This window comes from Panthera uncia (assembly GCF_023721935.1).
Source record: "Panthera uncia isolate 11264 chromosome B2 unlocalized genomic scaffold, Puncia_PCG_1.0 HiC_scaffold_24, whole genome shotgun sequence".
Taxonomy (NCBI): domain Eukaryota; kingdom Metazoa; phylum Chordata; class Mammalia; order Carnivora; family Felidae; genus Panthera; species Panthera uncia.
Window position 1 is genome coordinate 119,460,838 of NW_026057580.1, and position 16,947 is coordinate 119,477,784.

Sequence of the window (16,947 nt, forward strand, 5' to 3'; positions counted from 1 at the left end):
TCAGGGCCTCTGCTTGGTGTCTGCCTTGCTGGTCTCACTCTGAGAGGCTTTATGTTGTGAGGTCCGTAAGCCCCTGTTGGGCGCTGTGTGTGGGACCCGCGGCCCACAGGTGAGCCTGGGGGGTCGGAGCGGGGCCTCCAGCAAGTGAGGAGGGCACTTCCTCCCCCGAGTCCCAAGAGCGACAGACTCCTGCCTTGTCCTGTCCTTTTGTCTCCGTTTGGCCTCCTCCTGCCAACTGTGGATAGGCAGGATTTGACCCCAAAGCAAGAGCTTGTTCCTTGCAAGATACACGTGTGGCATTCTGCCTCTGTCGCCTGTGCCCGAACCGGTCTGCGTCCTGTCCTGCACGCACAGTGCGTGGGTTCTCGAGCGGTGGCCGGAGGCTGCAGATGGCAGAATGCAGGCCGCTTGAAGTTGGCAGGAGACTCTGAGTCAGACTTTCTCACGAAGAAGGTGTCAGAGCTTAGGAATTTATGAGAGGAAACTCCAGGGCAGTTGAGTGTGTGGAGGACTGGGAGGGGCACGCACACCTTGGTCTGGTTCTCGGGGTCCCAGGCCCCCTGCTTACCCAGAACCCAAGTGCTGGGGGTCCAGAAGCTGTGCTGGCAGCCTGCAGAGCTCAGCCCCCAGGCCTGGGAGGCAGGGGCCCTGCTTGGTTGGAGCCCTGACAAAGCGTCCCTGCTCTGCCTCGGCACCCGCCGGTCTGCTCGTCTGTCCCCTGCACGGGGTCTCCCGGGGAACGTGTTTAAATGTGGACGTCCAACTCCCACCCCCCTCGGCCCAGCTGTGGCCCCTCAGTCTGCATTTCTCACGGGCTCTCCCTGTGATTTAAGGGTACCAGAAGTTTGGGAACTACAGACCTGGTGCCACCCTGCTGCCCTCGTAGACAAAATGTGTCATTTGGGGTTAGGCATGTGGTGGCCTCCTAACGTGCTGATCACGTGTCCCTACAGGCAGGTGGGGGAGGCAGGGATCCGGCTCCCACAGGACGAGCTCCGGGTACAGCCGGGCAGGCCAAGGACAGCACTGGAGGGATCAGGGTCCAGGTAAGAGGCCGGCGGCCGTGGGCTGCTCGCGATGGTGCTGTTTCAGCATCGTGCTTCTGCTGAAGGCTGGCCACCCGACGTCTGTTTGGGCGTCGGTTGGTGTTTCCAGGTAAACAGGTCATTATACTGATGATGTCTGATTTCATTGCTGAGTGAAGTAGAGACCAGTAATTTCCAAGCTCGGCACTAGTCGGTCTCTGCTCCTTGCCACTTTGTTTCTTCTCTGTGAATTCGTTCATCTGTTTGAGACCCAATTTTTTTATAAGTTAGTCAAAGAAAGGTTCTTATAAAGGTTTCATGCACAGGGATCCTTCTGATGGAAAAATAGCACAGAAAGTAGCATTTTACCAGTAGCAGCATTTTGATATTTTCTGTGATCTGGCTTGTATACAGAAGAGCCTTTTGGGTGATCTAGGAAATAAAATGAATCCTTTACTTCTTGGGTGTGTAATACAGATGTCTGATTTTGTGCGTAAAACTGAATTTAATATGTAGTAGTTTACGTTTTAAATACAAAGAAAACCTCATCAGTATTTAAACTCAAAATTCCTTACAGTTTTGAAAACCTCACTGTACAGACTCTTATATTAGCTAAGGTTTACAATTTTATCCTTGCAAATACAAACATGCCTTTAATTTAATTTAGTTTTTTGCAAACTCAAAAATGTGTAGAGATTTCACAGATTACTCACATTGTCCCCCTAGAGCACAGCCAGTCCGTGTCATTAAGCAAAGCCGCCTTTCTCGGTTTGTCTATGTGGGCGTCCACGGTGTCTGCTCACTTGGGATGTTGCTGAGGGGAATGCGAGCCTCTCGTTCTGGCAGAAACATCAAGGGTCTGCTGTACAGTTCAGCGCTGACCGGAGTTCATGGCGACTGGGTTTGAAATGCCCACCCCTGGGGACAGAGGGCAGCTCTGTCAGATTCGTAGCTGTTTCACGTGGCCCTTTTAGCCGGGGAGCCTGCAGAGTCCACCTGGCCAGTCCTGCTGCCCACCGTCGCCTGCAGCTTCTGGACGGTCGGCCAAATGCGTGTAGCAGTGTCCCGCCCTGCCCCCGCCTCGTCCAGCGTAGGCACACGGTGCCTCCACCTAAACCACCTGAGGGTTGGTGCCGGTGCAGCATGACTGGGATTAAGGCAAATTCCTTCTTTCCGTTGTTTCAAGTATATTTGAGATCGCTTTTAATTTAGAAGGTAGTGCAGTTTATTGAGCTGAACCACAAAGAGAGAACCCAGAAGACGAAGGAGGGTTTGTAAACTTACCTAAAGTCAGACTCTGACACCCGGAGCTGTGGGCTCGCGTCTGCGAAGGTGGCACTCCAGGTGCCCTCTGGTTGGACCCGTTGTGTGTGCACGACGTCAGCGCTTACTCAGCCTGTCGAGCTGAGCTGCCCTAAGGGTGCATACATGCAGCAGGTGGCCCCCCCAGCCTGGAGGCTCCACAGTGTGTGGCTTTGCCCCGTCGGGCTGTCTGCCTCTTCTTGGGGCTCCTAACTCGTTAAGAACGACACGTCTTCCAGCAGCCAGGCAGAGCCGGACAAATGCACGTGGAGTGTGCATCTCCCCCGTCTTCACTGGGGTCCGAGAAAACCCCTCTGAGAGGTGGTGTTTAAGCAGAGACCCCGTGAGAGGGAGCAGCCACCAGACGCCTACGGGAGGGGTGTGCGCAGAAGGCGGGGCCCTCGGGACCCTGTGTGGCTGGAAGGGGAGCAGGAGGCAGGCAGCAGAGGAGCTGACCTTTCAGAGCCTCACGACACTGGTCAGAGCCCTGCAAGTTCACTTCAGATGAGAGGCTCCATGTGTCCATTCTGGAGAGATGTTCCCTTAGTCACCAGACCACCACCCACAGATCTCAGAGCCTGTGGACCATCAGTACAAAGCTGGTGACGAACCTCTTCTGTAATCCTAGCAGCGCGTGACCTGTAGGCCCCCATACTGTGTTTGAAATACGTGTGTGATGGGCTTGGAGCGGAGAGCGGGTCCAGCCCTGTCCGTCTGCGTATCCCATCCCACGTATGTTTAAGTAGCAGGACCCTGGGTCCCTGTCACCCTTAAAGCTACGGTGCTGTCAAGCTCGCAAGGCCCTGGCCCCTCCAGGTGAGGATCAGAGCGCACCCACCGAGCTCAGGCAAGCAGAATGAGGGCAGGCGTGCTGCACGCCTTCTAGGCAGCCCGGCGTGACGGGGTGTACGTGGTCCTCCCCGCGTTCCTCTGAGCAGATGACAGAGGCTCCCCGGCAGCCCCTCTCCCCGACATCACTGCTCCCCACGTATGGCCTGGTATGGGAAATGGAAACCTTCCTCTTAATCCCCTTTGGCTTAGGCTTGTCTCCTTTTCTTCCTGCTGGTGTCGCAAGTCAGGAAAGATGAGATAGTACGAAGTCAGGGAGAGGAGGGCTGCAAGGGAAGCCCGGGCACGGTAGAGGGGAGGAGGTGACGAGTTCTGCGGGGAGGTGAGCACAGTCACCTGGGCTGGGACAGACGACCACCACGGACGCATTTCCGCTTCCAGGCCGCCCGCTCACGTGCTACATGCCCTCAGTCACGGCCTGGCAGCCTTGGCGTCCTCCTGGCCCTGAGCCCTGCGGTTCTGCCGGGGAGTAGCGACACTCGAGTGACGATGGTGGCGCCACTCTCGGACGTGCCATCGAGGACGTGCCTCACCTTGCCCCAAGCCTGGTGCCCTTGAATTCGAGCTTTTCGGAAAAAGAGAAAGCTCTGCAGGATTTCTCAGTAATTCATCTCTTCGTTCCCCGAGGAGGCCTGCTGCAGCGGGTTCTCACGGGCAAGCGCAGCCTCAGATCCTGGACTCAGCACTCGCCCGTGGACTTGGCCCTAGCAGGTCGCAGGGCCTCTAGGTCTGCCTGCCGTGAAGGCCACGCAGAAAGGGCTTCTCGCTTCGGGTGTGATTCCCCCACCCACGGGACCAGCCTGGATTTCCGGGAACATTGGGAACTCTCGGGGATGTTTGTCAGGCTGGGTGCTAGACCACGGAGAATCAAGGAAGCCCTGATGGCCTCAACGGCCCAAGCCTGCAGCTGCTTCAGAAGCGCCCTGGTTTGAACCCAGTCCCTCCTCAGGGGACGCGACCGCGGTGGTAACATAAGAGTCCGGGAGTGGCGGTGCCTGAGGGATTGGGGCTGAAAAACGTGCCCGGGAGACCTCGGTCAAAGGCAAACGAGGTGGCTTGCGTTAGGGTCAGATGTCAGGATTTGGGGACGGGGATGCGGGCCTCCAGAGCACAGTCCCTGGCCGTGGACGCAGCAGCACGTGCAGATTTGCCGAGCGAGACATCGTGTGTCAGCTGCACTCAAATTAAAAGCAAAAAGAATTTGGGCGTGGGGGCGTGAGGAATTGAAAGGCTCCTGCAGGACAGTGGTTAAGCACGGACACCGTTTCATTTGCATTTTGCCTCACGTGGAAAAATGTTCACAAGAATTTTGTTGGTGGTACCAGTAGGTTTTCTAATTTCAGATGTGTCTACATAAAATACACGTTCACACGCGTATGTCACGCCTTTTATTTGTTCGGACCGGAGCATTGTTTGAGGTCACGTCATCCCCTTGTTCAGCTTTAGTTGCTGTAAAAGAATTACATCGTCTTTACTTGGCCCCCACACATTTTGCTGGGTTTTATCTACCCTTGAACTCCTATTTTAGCATTTTTTAGAGGTATCTAAGTAGTCTAAGTAGAAAGTTGTCAGTACTGCCTGGACAGAGTTAATGGGAAAAATTCTTTGTTTTAGTGAAAAACTAAAAACGCCTCGGAATGAACATATTGAGTTACTGAGACAGTTGGGAAGTTTCCGAGGCCGGTGCCTGCCTGGCCCGATGGAGGAGCGGGGAGCCTGCCCACTCTGCTGGGCAGGGAGACTCAGACACAGAGCTGCAGGGCCCTTCAGCGGCACCGGCCTCCCTGTGAAGCATTTGCTTCCAGACCTGTGAAGTGCAGTGGGGAACATCAAAGCCGCTAAAGTGAGAACATTTGAACATCTTCCTTTCTGTTGGTGAGAAATGTGTTAAATTCCACAGTCAGTAGCAAAGCACATTTGCCTGTGATTTCTTGAGCTTCTCACTTATCGGTGGTAAGGTGGTAATTCTGTAGGAGGCCTGGACTGTTGTAAAACCACCTCTGGTCATCTGTGATAACAAGGTGGGGCCTGGAAACCTCATTCTGGCCTTGCTGTGACCTTCTCCTGCCACCCAGCCCTCTGCCAGAGCCCCTGCCAGCCTCACACTCGTGGGAGGGACAAAGGCCGCCCTCAGTGGGAGAGGCATGGGCGTCGTCAGTCAAGCAGAAGCATGGAAAGCTTTGTAGGAAAAGTGTCATTTTCTGAATGTGAAAACAACCACCTTTTTTGATGGCAGGCTGGCTGTCTTCTGGTTCTCGCCTGCCACTCCCTGTATAGCGGGGGACAAAAAGTGGCCGGCTGCACTGGGAAGGGAACCTCCGCACTCAGCTGTAGGGCCACACGTTGCTTTTTCCGTCCTTGGCAAAGTGTCCTCCGTGAGCCATCTGCTTACGAAGTTCCTTTCCCAATATCATTGGCAGCAGAGACCGTCTAGATTCAGCGCAGGTGGTTGGACACTGCTCCGTCTAATGGCAGAACCGCCTCTTAATTAATTGCTTCCTACTCTAATGGAAAGTGTGTGCAACAAACTTTTAATCACAGTGGCAACATCAGAGAAGAGAGTAATAAGTTATGTCCTCCAAGTACAACTCAGCATGTTTTTATGCATACTTAGAAATGTGCGGTTTTCGCGGTTTGAATTTAGAGAAATGTAATTAACCTAGTTTTGGTTTGCATGTCTGTTTGGTGCAGGAAATAGACAGTATGAGCCTGACCATTGGAGAAGATACTCCTCTTCCGGGTAAGTGCACCTCTTAACAGCCTCAGATAAATCCATCTTATGAAAGATGGAAGTCAAGCATCTGCCTTTGTAACCTAAATCTTTCATATCAGTTGCTAAACTGTAAAATAATTTAGACGTTAAGTTCTGACGTGGGGCTAAGTGAACACGGTTTTCAGATAGATGAGTTTGCTTCTAGAAAGAGTGTGGACAGAAAGAGACCCCGAGTCTGGACTTAGAGTCCTGGGGATATGCCCTTCTTGAAAGTGAGGCGCTCAGAACAGCATAACAGTTGTGTCCTTGGGGAGAAACAGTCTGTGAGGTCTAGACCTAGCTTTTCATGAAAAGGAAAAACATCCTTTTCAGTGACTTCTCCCTTGTATCATACAAAAAAGCTCTCTGTTGACTTATTTTCAGAGGTTGTGCCTGAGTCCGTGGCCCCAAACAGCTGTTAACAACCATAAGTTCTTCATCTGTGTCTGTGGGGAATGGTTGTTTTTTCTTTTCTTTAATGAGTTGGAATCTTACTGTGTCTTGCTTTTTTTAACTTAACAGCAGATTGTAACGATTGGAGACATGATGCCCTGTGGTTGTAGAATATTCCAAGAATTGCTTTCTAATTATAAATACAGAGAAAGAAGTCACAACCTCCTTCTCACCTTCCTGGCGGGAGACCCTGCTCTGCATGGAGGGCCCAGCCCTGCCTGGGAAGCATAACAGTGTGTGGCCCGCGGGTCTGTTCCGGTAGTGTCGTCCTTTCCATTTGACTTTTGCCGGGCCCCAGCTCAGAGTTCTGACAGCAGTTGTGTGGGGCAGGCCTGGGTCCATCAGACAGGAGGCCTCGGGGGGTGTGGGAGGAGGCAGTGGTTGAGTATCAGCAGCCTACTTTATGACGCCATTAATGAATGGTTCACTTGTTGCTCTGGTCTGAACATTGAAGGGGTTTTGTTTTTAAAAAACCATCCTAGAGGGGCGCCTGGGTGGCTCGGTCGGTTAAGCGTCCAACTTCGGCTCAGGTCGTGATCTCACGGTCCGTGAGTTCGAGCCCCGCATCGGGCTCTGTGCTGACCGCTCAGAGCCTGGAGCCTGTTTCAGATTCTTTGTCTCCCTCTCTCTCTGCCCCTCCCCTGTTCATGCTCTGTCTCTCTCTGTCTCAAAAATAAATAAACGTTAAAAAAAATTAAAAAAAAAAAAACCATCCTAGACACATCCAAGTTTCATGGGAGAATTTTCAGGTAATTCAAGAATTGAAATTGTAAGGCTAAAATTGTACTGAGCTCAACCCCTGGGGTATTGACGATGGAAAGAAATCTAGATTAGAGGTTAGGAGACAAAGGCCGTCCTGCACCACACGCAGTGGCTCTGGAGGTTCCCAGAAACTCTCAGAAATGTGTGTGCGTGTTGCCCAGAGGACACGTCCAGCGCTGCTGTCTGGAAAAACCAAAGAAGCCCTGAGCATAGTCACAGTCTGGTCTGTATATTGCGCTGGATGAATTCCCCCAACAGCTCAAGTATGCAGAGCTCCTGGCTTTGTCTTGCCTGAAAATCCCAGCTAGCGTTTACCAAAACAGGGATACAGTCTCCAGATATTTTTATGTTTGAAGCGTCCTCACCACTTCCTGCGATTCCTTATGAAGGACATTTCCATATCTAATTACTTTTCATGCAAGGCTTGTAGGACGTACAACCTAATTTCCCATCTTTACAAATAAATTTTTTTCATTCTACTTCTGGTGTTTCCTATCTAAGTATTAATATTCTTTCATTTCTGCTCATTGGAGACCACTGCTGCTTCTAGAAGTTTCACTTCTTTGCTGCTATTTTTATAACTTTGAGATAAATTCTCATCCCTTAGACTAAAAGAGTAGACTTCCATGGAAATCATTTCCCCCTTTTATAATATCTGAATTCTAACTTGACAATAAAATATTTGAGGTCAGTTAGCAAGCTTAAGTAAGCCATTGAGTTTGTATAATCTTTCTTGGGTTTGAAAAGCCAGTACAGTAAGTTTCTGTGATCTTGTTACTGTTCCGTAGGTTAATTACCTCTGCAGCCTAGTCTTTTGACGAAATGTCCATATATCAATTTAAAAGTGAAAATAAAACAATATATCACTCATAAGTAAATATAGTTTCAGGGATGCCTGGCCGGCTCGGTTGGGCGTCCGACTTCAGCTCAGATCATGATCTCACGGTCAGTGAGATCAAGCCCCACATCGGGCTCTGTGCTGATGGCTCAGAGCCTAGGGCCTGCTTCCGATTCTGTGTCTCCCTCTCTCTCTGTTCCTCCCCCACTTGTGCTCTGTCTCTCAAAAATGAATAAACGTTAAAAAAGTTTTTTTAATAATACAATAAATATATTTCACATTTCTTTCATTATTTGGGCATTTCACCATCCAATATGTTGGGATCTTGGTGAAGGAAAGGATGTTGAATTTTGTCAAATGCTATTTCTATATCAATTGAGATGATCATATAATTTTTTTATTCTTCATTTCTCAATGTGGTGTATCATGTTGATTGTTCTGCATATGTTGAACATTTCTTGCGTCCAAGGGATAAATATCACTGATCAAGGTATATGATCCTTTAAATATGCTGTTGAATTTGGTTTGCTGGTATTTTGTTGAGGATTTCTGCATCCTTGTTTATCAGGGCTATTGGCCTATAGTTTTCTTATAGTGTCCTTGTCTGGTTTTGATATCAGGGTATCATGGCTTTGTAAAATGAGTTTGGAAGTTTTCCTTCTCTTTCAGTTTTTTGGAAGAGTTTGAGAAAAATTGGTGTTAATTCTTCTTTCAGTGTTTGGTAGAATTCACCAGGAAAGCCTGGCCCTGGACTTTCCTTTGTTGGGAGCTTTTTAATTACTGATTTAGTCTCCTTTCTCATTGATTCGTCTGTTCAGATTATCTGTCTGATCATGATTCAGTCTTCATAGGTTGTATGTTTCTAGGAATTCATTTGTTTCTTCCAGGTTGTCTAGCTGTTGGCATATAATTGTTCATAGTAGTCACATCTGTAGTATCGGTTGTCATTTCTCCTTGAGTGATCTTTTTCTCTTGTCAGTCTAGCTAAAGGTTTGTCACTTTTGTTTATCTTTTCAAAAAAACAATTTAGTTTTATTTATCTTTTTCATTGTCTTTCTTGTCCCATTTATTATTTTTCTTTTAATCTTTGTTCTTCTGTCTTTGGGCTTAGTATTTTTTTTTCTAGTTTCTTGAGGTCTAAAGTTAGGTTGTTGAATTGAGGTGTTTCTTTTTCTAATGTAGTAGGCATTTATTACTATAAATATCCCTCTCAGAACTGCTTTTGTTGCATCCTATTAGTTTTGTTTCCCATTAGTTTTTGTATGTTGGATTTCTGTTTTTGTTTGTCTCAAGATACCTTTTGATTTCTTCTTGACCTACCTGTTGGTTGTTCAAGAATGTGTTGTTTAATTTCCACAGATCTGTGAATTTTCCAGTTTCCTCCTCTTACTGGTTTCTAGTTTCACACCATTGTGATCAGAAAATATACTTAATATAATTTCGATCTTGTTAAGTTTTTAAGACTTGTTTCATGGCCTAATCTATGATCTGTCCTGAGGAATATTCTGTGTGTGCTTGAGAATAGTGTGTATTCTTCTGTTTTGTAGATGTCTGTCAGGGTCATCTGGTCTAAAGTGTCGTTCAAGTCCAGTGTTTCTTTATTGATTTGCTGTTTAGGTGACATACTCACTGTTGAAAGTGGGATATTAGAGTCCCCTCCTGTTATTATATTGCTGTCTATTTTTCCCTTCAGTTGTGTTAATATTTTCTTCATATGTTTGCAAAATGTATCATCCTTTCATGGTAAAAGCTCTCAACAAAGTAGGTATAGAAGGAATGTACCTCAGCTTAGTAAAGGCCAACCAACCCATAGCTAGCATCATATTCAATGTGACATCTTTCTCTAAGATCAGGAATAAGAACAGGATGTCCACTCTCACCACTTCTCTGCAGCATAGCACTAAAAATTCTAACCAGAGCAATTAGGCAAGAAAAAGAAATAAAGGAAGTAAGATCTGTTTGATGATCGCATATGTAGAACACCCTAAAGACTTCATCCAAAAACTGTTAGAACTTTGAATGAATCCAGTAAAGTTGCAGGACACAAGATCAATACAACATTTCTATATGCTAACAATAGATTATTCAAAAGGGAAATTAAGAAAATCTAATTACGGTGACATCAAAAAGAATGAAATACTTAGAAATAAATTTAACCAAGGAGGTGAAAGAGCTGTATAATATGAAGTACAAAACACTGATGAAAAAAATTGAAGACACAAATAAATGCAAAGATATCTTGGGTTCATGGATCAGAAGAATTAATATTGTTAAAATGTCTACACTACCCAAAACAATCCACAGGTTCAGTGTAATCCCTATTAAAATTTCAATGGCAGTTTCCCAAAAATAAAACAAATAATCCTAAAATTTGTATGGAACCACAAAATACCCCAAATACCTAAAGCAATCTTGAGAAAGAATAACCAAGCTAGAGGTGTCACATTTCTTGATGTCAAACTATATTACAAAGCCAAACTAATAAAAATAGTGTGGTATTTACATAAAAATAGGCTCAGAGCTCAATGGAACAGAATAGAGAGCCTCATATGTATGGTCAACTAATCTTCAAAGTGGCTCTGAGAACACACAATGGAAAAAGGACAGTGTCTTTAATAACTTATATTAGGAAAACTGAATATCCACATGTGTAAGAATGAAATTAGAGCCTTAACTTACATAAAAATGGGTTAAAGACTTAAACATAAGATCTAAAATTGGAAAACTCCCGGAAGAAAATATAGGGAATAACCTCCTTGACATTGGTCTTGTAAATATTTTGGATATGACACCAAAGCACAGACAACAAAAGCAAAAATAAACAAGTGGTACTGCATCAAACTAAAAAGCTCCTGCACAGCAAAGGAAACATTGTGATCAAAGTGAAGAGGTGACCTATAGAATGGGAGAAAATATTTGTGAACCATATATCTGATAAGAGGTTAACATCTAAATATATAAAGAACTATTATAATTCAATAGTAAAAACAAAACAAAAAACAACCCCCCCCCAAAAAAAAACCCCCAGATAACCCAATTGAAAAAGGGGCAAAGGAAATGAATAGACATTTCTCCAAAGAAAACATACAGGTGGCCAACAGGTACATGAAAAGATGCTCAACATTTCTAATCATCAGGGAAATGAAAATCAAAACCACAGTGAGCTATTACCTCATACCTGTTAGAATGGCCATCATCAAAAAGACAAGAGACAAGTGTTGGTGAGGATGTGGAGAAAAAGAAACACTTGTGCACCATTGATGGAATGTCAAAAATTGATGCAGCCACTGCGGAACACAGTATGGCAGTTGCTCAAAAATTAAAAATGGAGGGGCACCTGGTGGCTCAGCCGATTAAGTGTCCAACTCGATTTCAGCTCAAGTCATGATCTCACAGTTTGTGAGTTCGAGCCCTGCGTTGGGCTCCATGCTGACAGCACAGAGCTTTCTTGGGATTCTCTATCTTGCACTCTGTTCCTGCCCTGGTCACACTCGCGCCCTCTCTCTCTCTCTCTCTCTCTCTCAAAATAAAGAAACAAATAAATAACTGACACCATGGGGGATGCCTGGGTGACTCAATGGGTTAAGCATCTGACTTCAGCTTAGGTCATGATCTCATGGTTTGTGAGTTTGAGCCCCACATCAGGCTCTGTGCTGACAGCTCAGAGCCTGGAGCCTGTTTCAGATTCTGTCTCCTTCTCTGTCTGCTGCTCTCCACTCAGGCTCTGTCTTTCTCTCTCAAATAAATAAAGATTAAATTAAAAAAAATAACCAACACCATGGAAATACAAAGAATTATAAGAGAATCCTACGAAAAATCACATCCCAACAAATTGGACAACCTAGAAGAAATGGATAAATTCCCAGAAACATAGAGTCTTCCACACTGAATCAGGAAGAAATAGAAAATCTGAACAGACCAATTACTAGTAATGAGATTGAACTGGTAATCAAATAACTTCCATTAAGCAATAGTCCAGGACCAGATGAATTCTACCAGTCACTTTTTTAAAGTATATTTACTTATTTTGGGAGAGAGAGAGTATGTGTGTGAGGGAGAGGAGCATAGAGAGAGGAGGAGAGAGAGAATCCCAAGCAGGCTCCACACTGTCAGTTCAGAGCCCAACACAGGACTTGAACTCACAAACTGTGAGATTATGACTTAAGCCGAAATCAAGAGTCAGACACTTAACTGACCAAGCCACCTAGGTATCCCTCTATCAGTCATTTAAAGAGGAGTTAATACATACTCTTCTCAAACTATTCAAAATAGAAGAGAGAGAAAAGCTTCCAAATACATTCTGTGAGTCCAGCATTGCCCTTATATAGAAACCAAAAATATTATAATAAGAGAAAATCATAGTCCAGTATGAACTGGATGAACATAGATGATATTCTTTCCATATGTTCTATCCCTGATGAACATAGATGCAAAAATTCTCGACAAGATAGTAGCAAACTGAATTCAACAATATATTAAAGGAGCATTCACTCCAATCTAGTGAGATTTATTCTGGGGATGGAAGGATGGTTCAATATCTGCAAATCAGTAAACACAATGCACAACATTAATAAAATAAAAAACAAAAATTACATGATCTTCTCACTAGATGCAGAAAAAGCATTTGACAAAATTCAGCATCTGTTCATGATAAAAACTCAACAAAGTGGGTTTAGAGGGAACATCAACATAATAAAGGTCATATGTGACAAACCCATTGCTAACATCATACTCAGTGGTGAAAGAGCTTTTCTGCTAAGATCAAGAACAAGACAAGGATGTACACACTTGCAGCTTTTATTCAACAAAGTACTGAAAGTCCTAGCCACAGCAATCAGACAACAAAAAGAAATAAAAGGTATCCACTTTGATAAGGAAGAAGTAAAACTGCCATTATTTGCAAATCACGTATTATACACACAGAACCCCAAAGACTCCACCAAAAAACTATTAGAACTAACAAACGCAGTAAGTTGCAGGATACAAAATTAATACACAAAATTCTGTTGCATTTCTATACACTAATAATGAAATAGAAGAAAGAGAAATTTTAAAAAATTCCATTTACAATTGCACCAAAAAGAATAAAATATCTAGGAATAAATGGTTTTAATGAAGGGGATGAAAGACCTATACTCTGGGGGCGCCTGGGTGGCGCAGTCGGTTAAGCGTCCGACTTCAGCCAGGTCACGATCTCGCGGTCCGTGAGTTCAAGCCCCGCGTCAGGCTCTGGGCTGATGGCTCGGAGCCTGGAGCCTGTTTCCGATTCTGTGTCTCCCTCTCTCTCTGACCCTCTCCCGTTCATGCTCTGTCTCTCTCTGTCCCAAAAATAAATTATTAAAAACGTTGAAAAAAATATAAATAAATAAATAAATAAATAAATAAATAAATAGAAAGACCTATACTCTGAAAACTATAAAACATTGATGAAAGAAATTGGAAGAAGATACAAACAAATGGAACAATGCATCATGCTCAGGGATTGGAAGAATTAATATTGTTAAAATGTCCATACTATCCAAAGCAATCCACAGATTCAGTGCAATCCCTATCAAAATACCAATAGCATTTTTTACGTATTTAGCATGAATAGTACTAAAATTTATATGGAACCACAAAAGACCCTGGATAGCCAAAGCAATCCTGAGAAAGAACAGTGTTGGGTTTCACAATCCTAGATTTCCAGATATACTACAAAGCTATAATCAGAACAGTATGGCACTGACACATATGTGTCAAATATGTGTATGTGACAGACATGGATCAGTGGATCAGAATAGCCCAAACACACACTTACATGGTCAGTTAAGCTATGACAAAAGAGGCAAAAATGTACAATGGGAATAAGTCTCTTCCATAAATGGTGTTGGGAAAACTGGACAGCCACTTGCAAGAGAATGAAACTGGACTGCTGTCTTACACCACACACAAAAATAAACTGAAAATAGATTAAAGACACCAGTGTGAGACCTGAAACCATAAAACTTGTAGAAGAAAACCAAGACAGTAATCTCCTTGACACCAGCTGTAGAAACATTTTTCTAGATAGGTCTCCTCAGGCAAGGGAAATAAAAGGAAAAATAAACAATTGGGACTACACCAAAATAAAAAGTTTTTTATACAGTGAAGGAAGCCATCAACAAGACAAAAAGACAACCTACCGAGTAGAAGATATTTGCAAATGATATATCTGATAAAGTGTTAATATCCAAAATATATAAAGAACTTCTATAACTCAACACCAAAAAAACAAATAATAAAATTTAGAAATGGGCAGAGGACTTGAACAGACATTTTCCCAAAGACATGCAGATGGCCAGCAGACACATGAAAAGATGCTCAACATCACTAATCATCTGGAAAATGCAGTCAGAACCATAATGAGGTATCACCTTACCTCTGTTAGAATGGGTAAAATGAAAGGAAATAATGTGTTGACAAAGATGGATTCAAAGGAACCCTTGTGCACCATTGATGGGAATGTAAATTGGTGCAACCACTGTGGAAAATACTATAGAGGTTCCTCAAAAAAATTAGAAATATCATATGATCCAGTAATTCTATTACTGGCTATTTACCCAAAGAAAACAAAACACTGTTTGAAAAAGATATATGCATCCCCTTGTTCATTGCAGTATTTACAATAGCTAAATTATGGAAGCAAGCCAAGCGTCCCTCTATAGATGATTGGATAAAGAAGATATAGTACATATACACAATGGAATATTACTCAGCCATAAAAAATGAGTTCTTTCCATTTGCAACAACATGGATGGACCTATAGGGTATTATGGTAACTGAAATTAAGTCAGACAGAAAAAGACAAATACCGTAAGATTTCACTCATAAGTGAAATCTAAAAAATAAATGAACAACAAAAAAAACCAGAAACAGACCCATAAGCAAAGAACAAACTGGTGGTTGCCAGAAGGGCAAGGGATAGGGGGGATGAGCAAAGTGGTTGAAGGGGAGTGGACGTTACAGACTGCCAGTTATGGCATGAATAAGTCACGGGATGAAAGGCACAGTAATGGGAATATAGTCAATGGTATTGTAATAGTGTATATGGTGACAGATGGAAGCAACATTTGTAGTGTGATATATAAACTTGTCAAATTACTATGTTGTACACCTGAAACTAATGTGTTGTTGTGTGTCAACTATAGTTCAAAAAAAGTTTTAACACACCAGGAAGATAAAACAATTACAAATGTTTGCTTACCAAATTACAGACACTCGAAATGTATGAAACAAAAATTGACAGAATTGAAAGAAGTAATTCAATAATAATAGAGACTTTAATACTCCACTTTTAATAATAGAACAGCAGACAGGAAGTAAGGGAGGAAATAAAGGAATTAGACGACATGATAAACCAACTGGACCTAACTGACATCTGGAACACTCTTCAGGTAAGGCCTTGTATTAGCCACAAAGCAAGTCTCTTTGATACACAGTGAGAGGAAGTTAGAAATCAACAACAGAAGGAAAACTGGAAAATTCATAAAATTGAAAATTAAACAGCATACTACTAAACAACCAATGGGTCATAGAAGAAACCACAAGGAAAAGCAGAAAATACTTAGACATAAATGAAAATGAAAACACAAAATACTAAACTCATGGGGTTCACCAAGAGCAGTGCTTGGAGAGAAATATGTAGCTATGAACACCTACATTTAAAAAAAATTTTTTTTTTAATGTTTTTATTTATTTTTGCGACAGAGAGAGACAGAACATGAGCAGGGGAGGGCCAGAGAGAGAGGGAGACACAGAATCGGAAGCAGGCTCCAGGCTCTGAGCTGTCAGCACAGAGCCCGATGTGGGGCTCGAACCCACAGACTGTGAGATCATGACCTGAGCCGAAGTTGGACACTTAACCGACGAGCCACCCAGGCGCCCCTGAACACCTACATTTTAAAAGGAAAAAAGGATCTCAAATCAGTAGACTGTATTTCATCTTGAGGAACTATAAAAAGAAAAAGCAAACTAAACCCAAAGCTGCCAAAAGGAAAGAAATAATAAAGATTAGAGTGGAGATATACAAAATGCAGAATAGAAAAACAATAGAGAAAAATCAGTGAAATCTAGAATTGGTTCTTTAAAAAGGTAGGGAAATTGAGAAATCTTTAGATGAAAACAGAAGATAGAAATAAAATCAGAAATGGAAGTGAGGACACTGCAACTGACGTGACAAAGATAAAAATGATTTTAAGAGCATGGTATGAAAAATTATATGCCAGTCTAGAAGACATGGGCAAATTCCTTAAAACTTAATAAATCACCTAAACGGACTGAAGAAAAAATAGAAAATCTCAATAGACTTTAATAAGTAACACGATTGAATTAGTAATTAGAAATCTCCAACAAAGAAAAGTCCTGGACCGGATTGCTTCTCTGTGAGTTCTGCCAAGCATTTAAAAAAGAATTGACACCAATCCTTCTCAAACTGTCCAAAAAAATTTTTTTTAAAGACCAAATATTTACTCAATGAGACCAAAATTTCCCTGATACCTAAGCCAGATAAGAACTTTACAAGAAAAGAAAATTATAAACCAATATAGTTTGTGAATATAAATGCAAAAATCTTCAACAAAATATTAATAAGTTGAATCTGATAGAATATTAAAAAGATTATTCACAGTGACCAAGTGGGATTTATTCTGGGAATGAAAGGGTTATTCAATATAAAATAGGTGTAATATACCACATTGTTAGAATGAAGAAGGCAGTCACATTCGATGCATTAAAAAAGACATTTGACAAAATCCAACATCCTTTCATAATAAAAACTCTCATAGGTGCCTGGATGGCTCAGTTGGTTGAGCATCTGACTTCAGTTCAGCTCATGATCTCATGGTTCATGAGTTCAAGCCCCACATCAGGCTTTGCACTGACAGCACAGGTCCTGCTTCGGATTCTCTGCCCCTCTCCCTGTCTCTCTACCCCTCCCCCATGTGCACACT

General features: G+C 43.3%; 1 protein-coding gene across 6 annotated transcripts in view; it reads left to right on the forward strand.

The window, feature by feature from the left end:
- FAM120B (family with sequence similarity 120B) overlaps positions 1-16,947 on the forward strand; it is a 95,613-nt gene that overhangs the window by 72,873 nt on the left and 5,793 nt on the right. For 3 of the 6 annotated variants that reach the window (XM_049654622.1, XM_049654621.1, XM_049654629.1), the window contains 2 exons: positions 954-1,046; positions 5,868-5,916. In XM_049654622.1, coding sequence (XP_049510579.1) covers positions 954-1,046; positions 5,868-5,916 — 142 coding nt within the window. The other 3 variants (XM_049654623.1, XM_049654624.1, XM_049654626.1) reach the window with 2 other exon arrangements.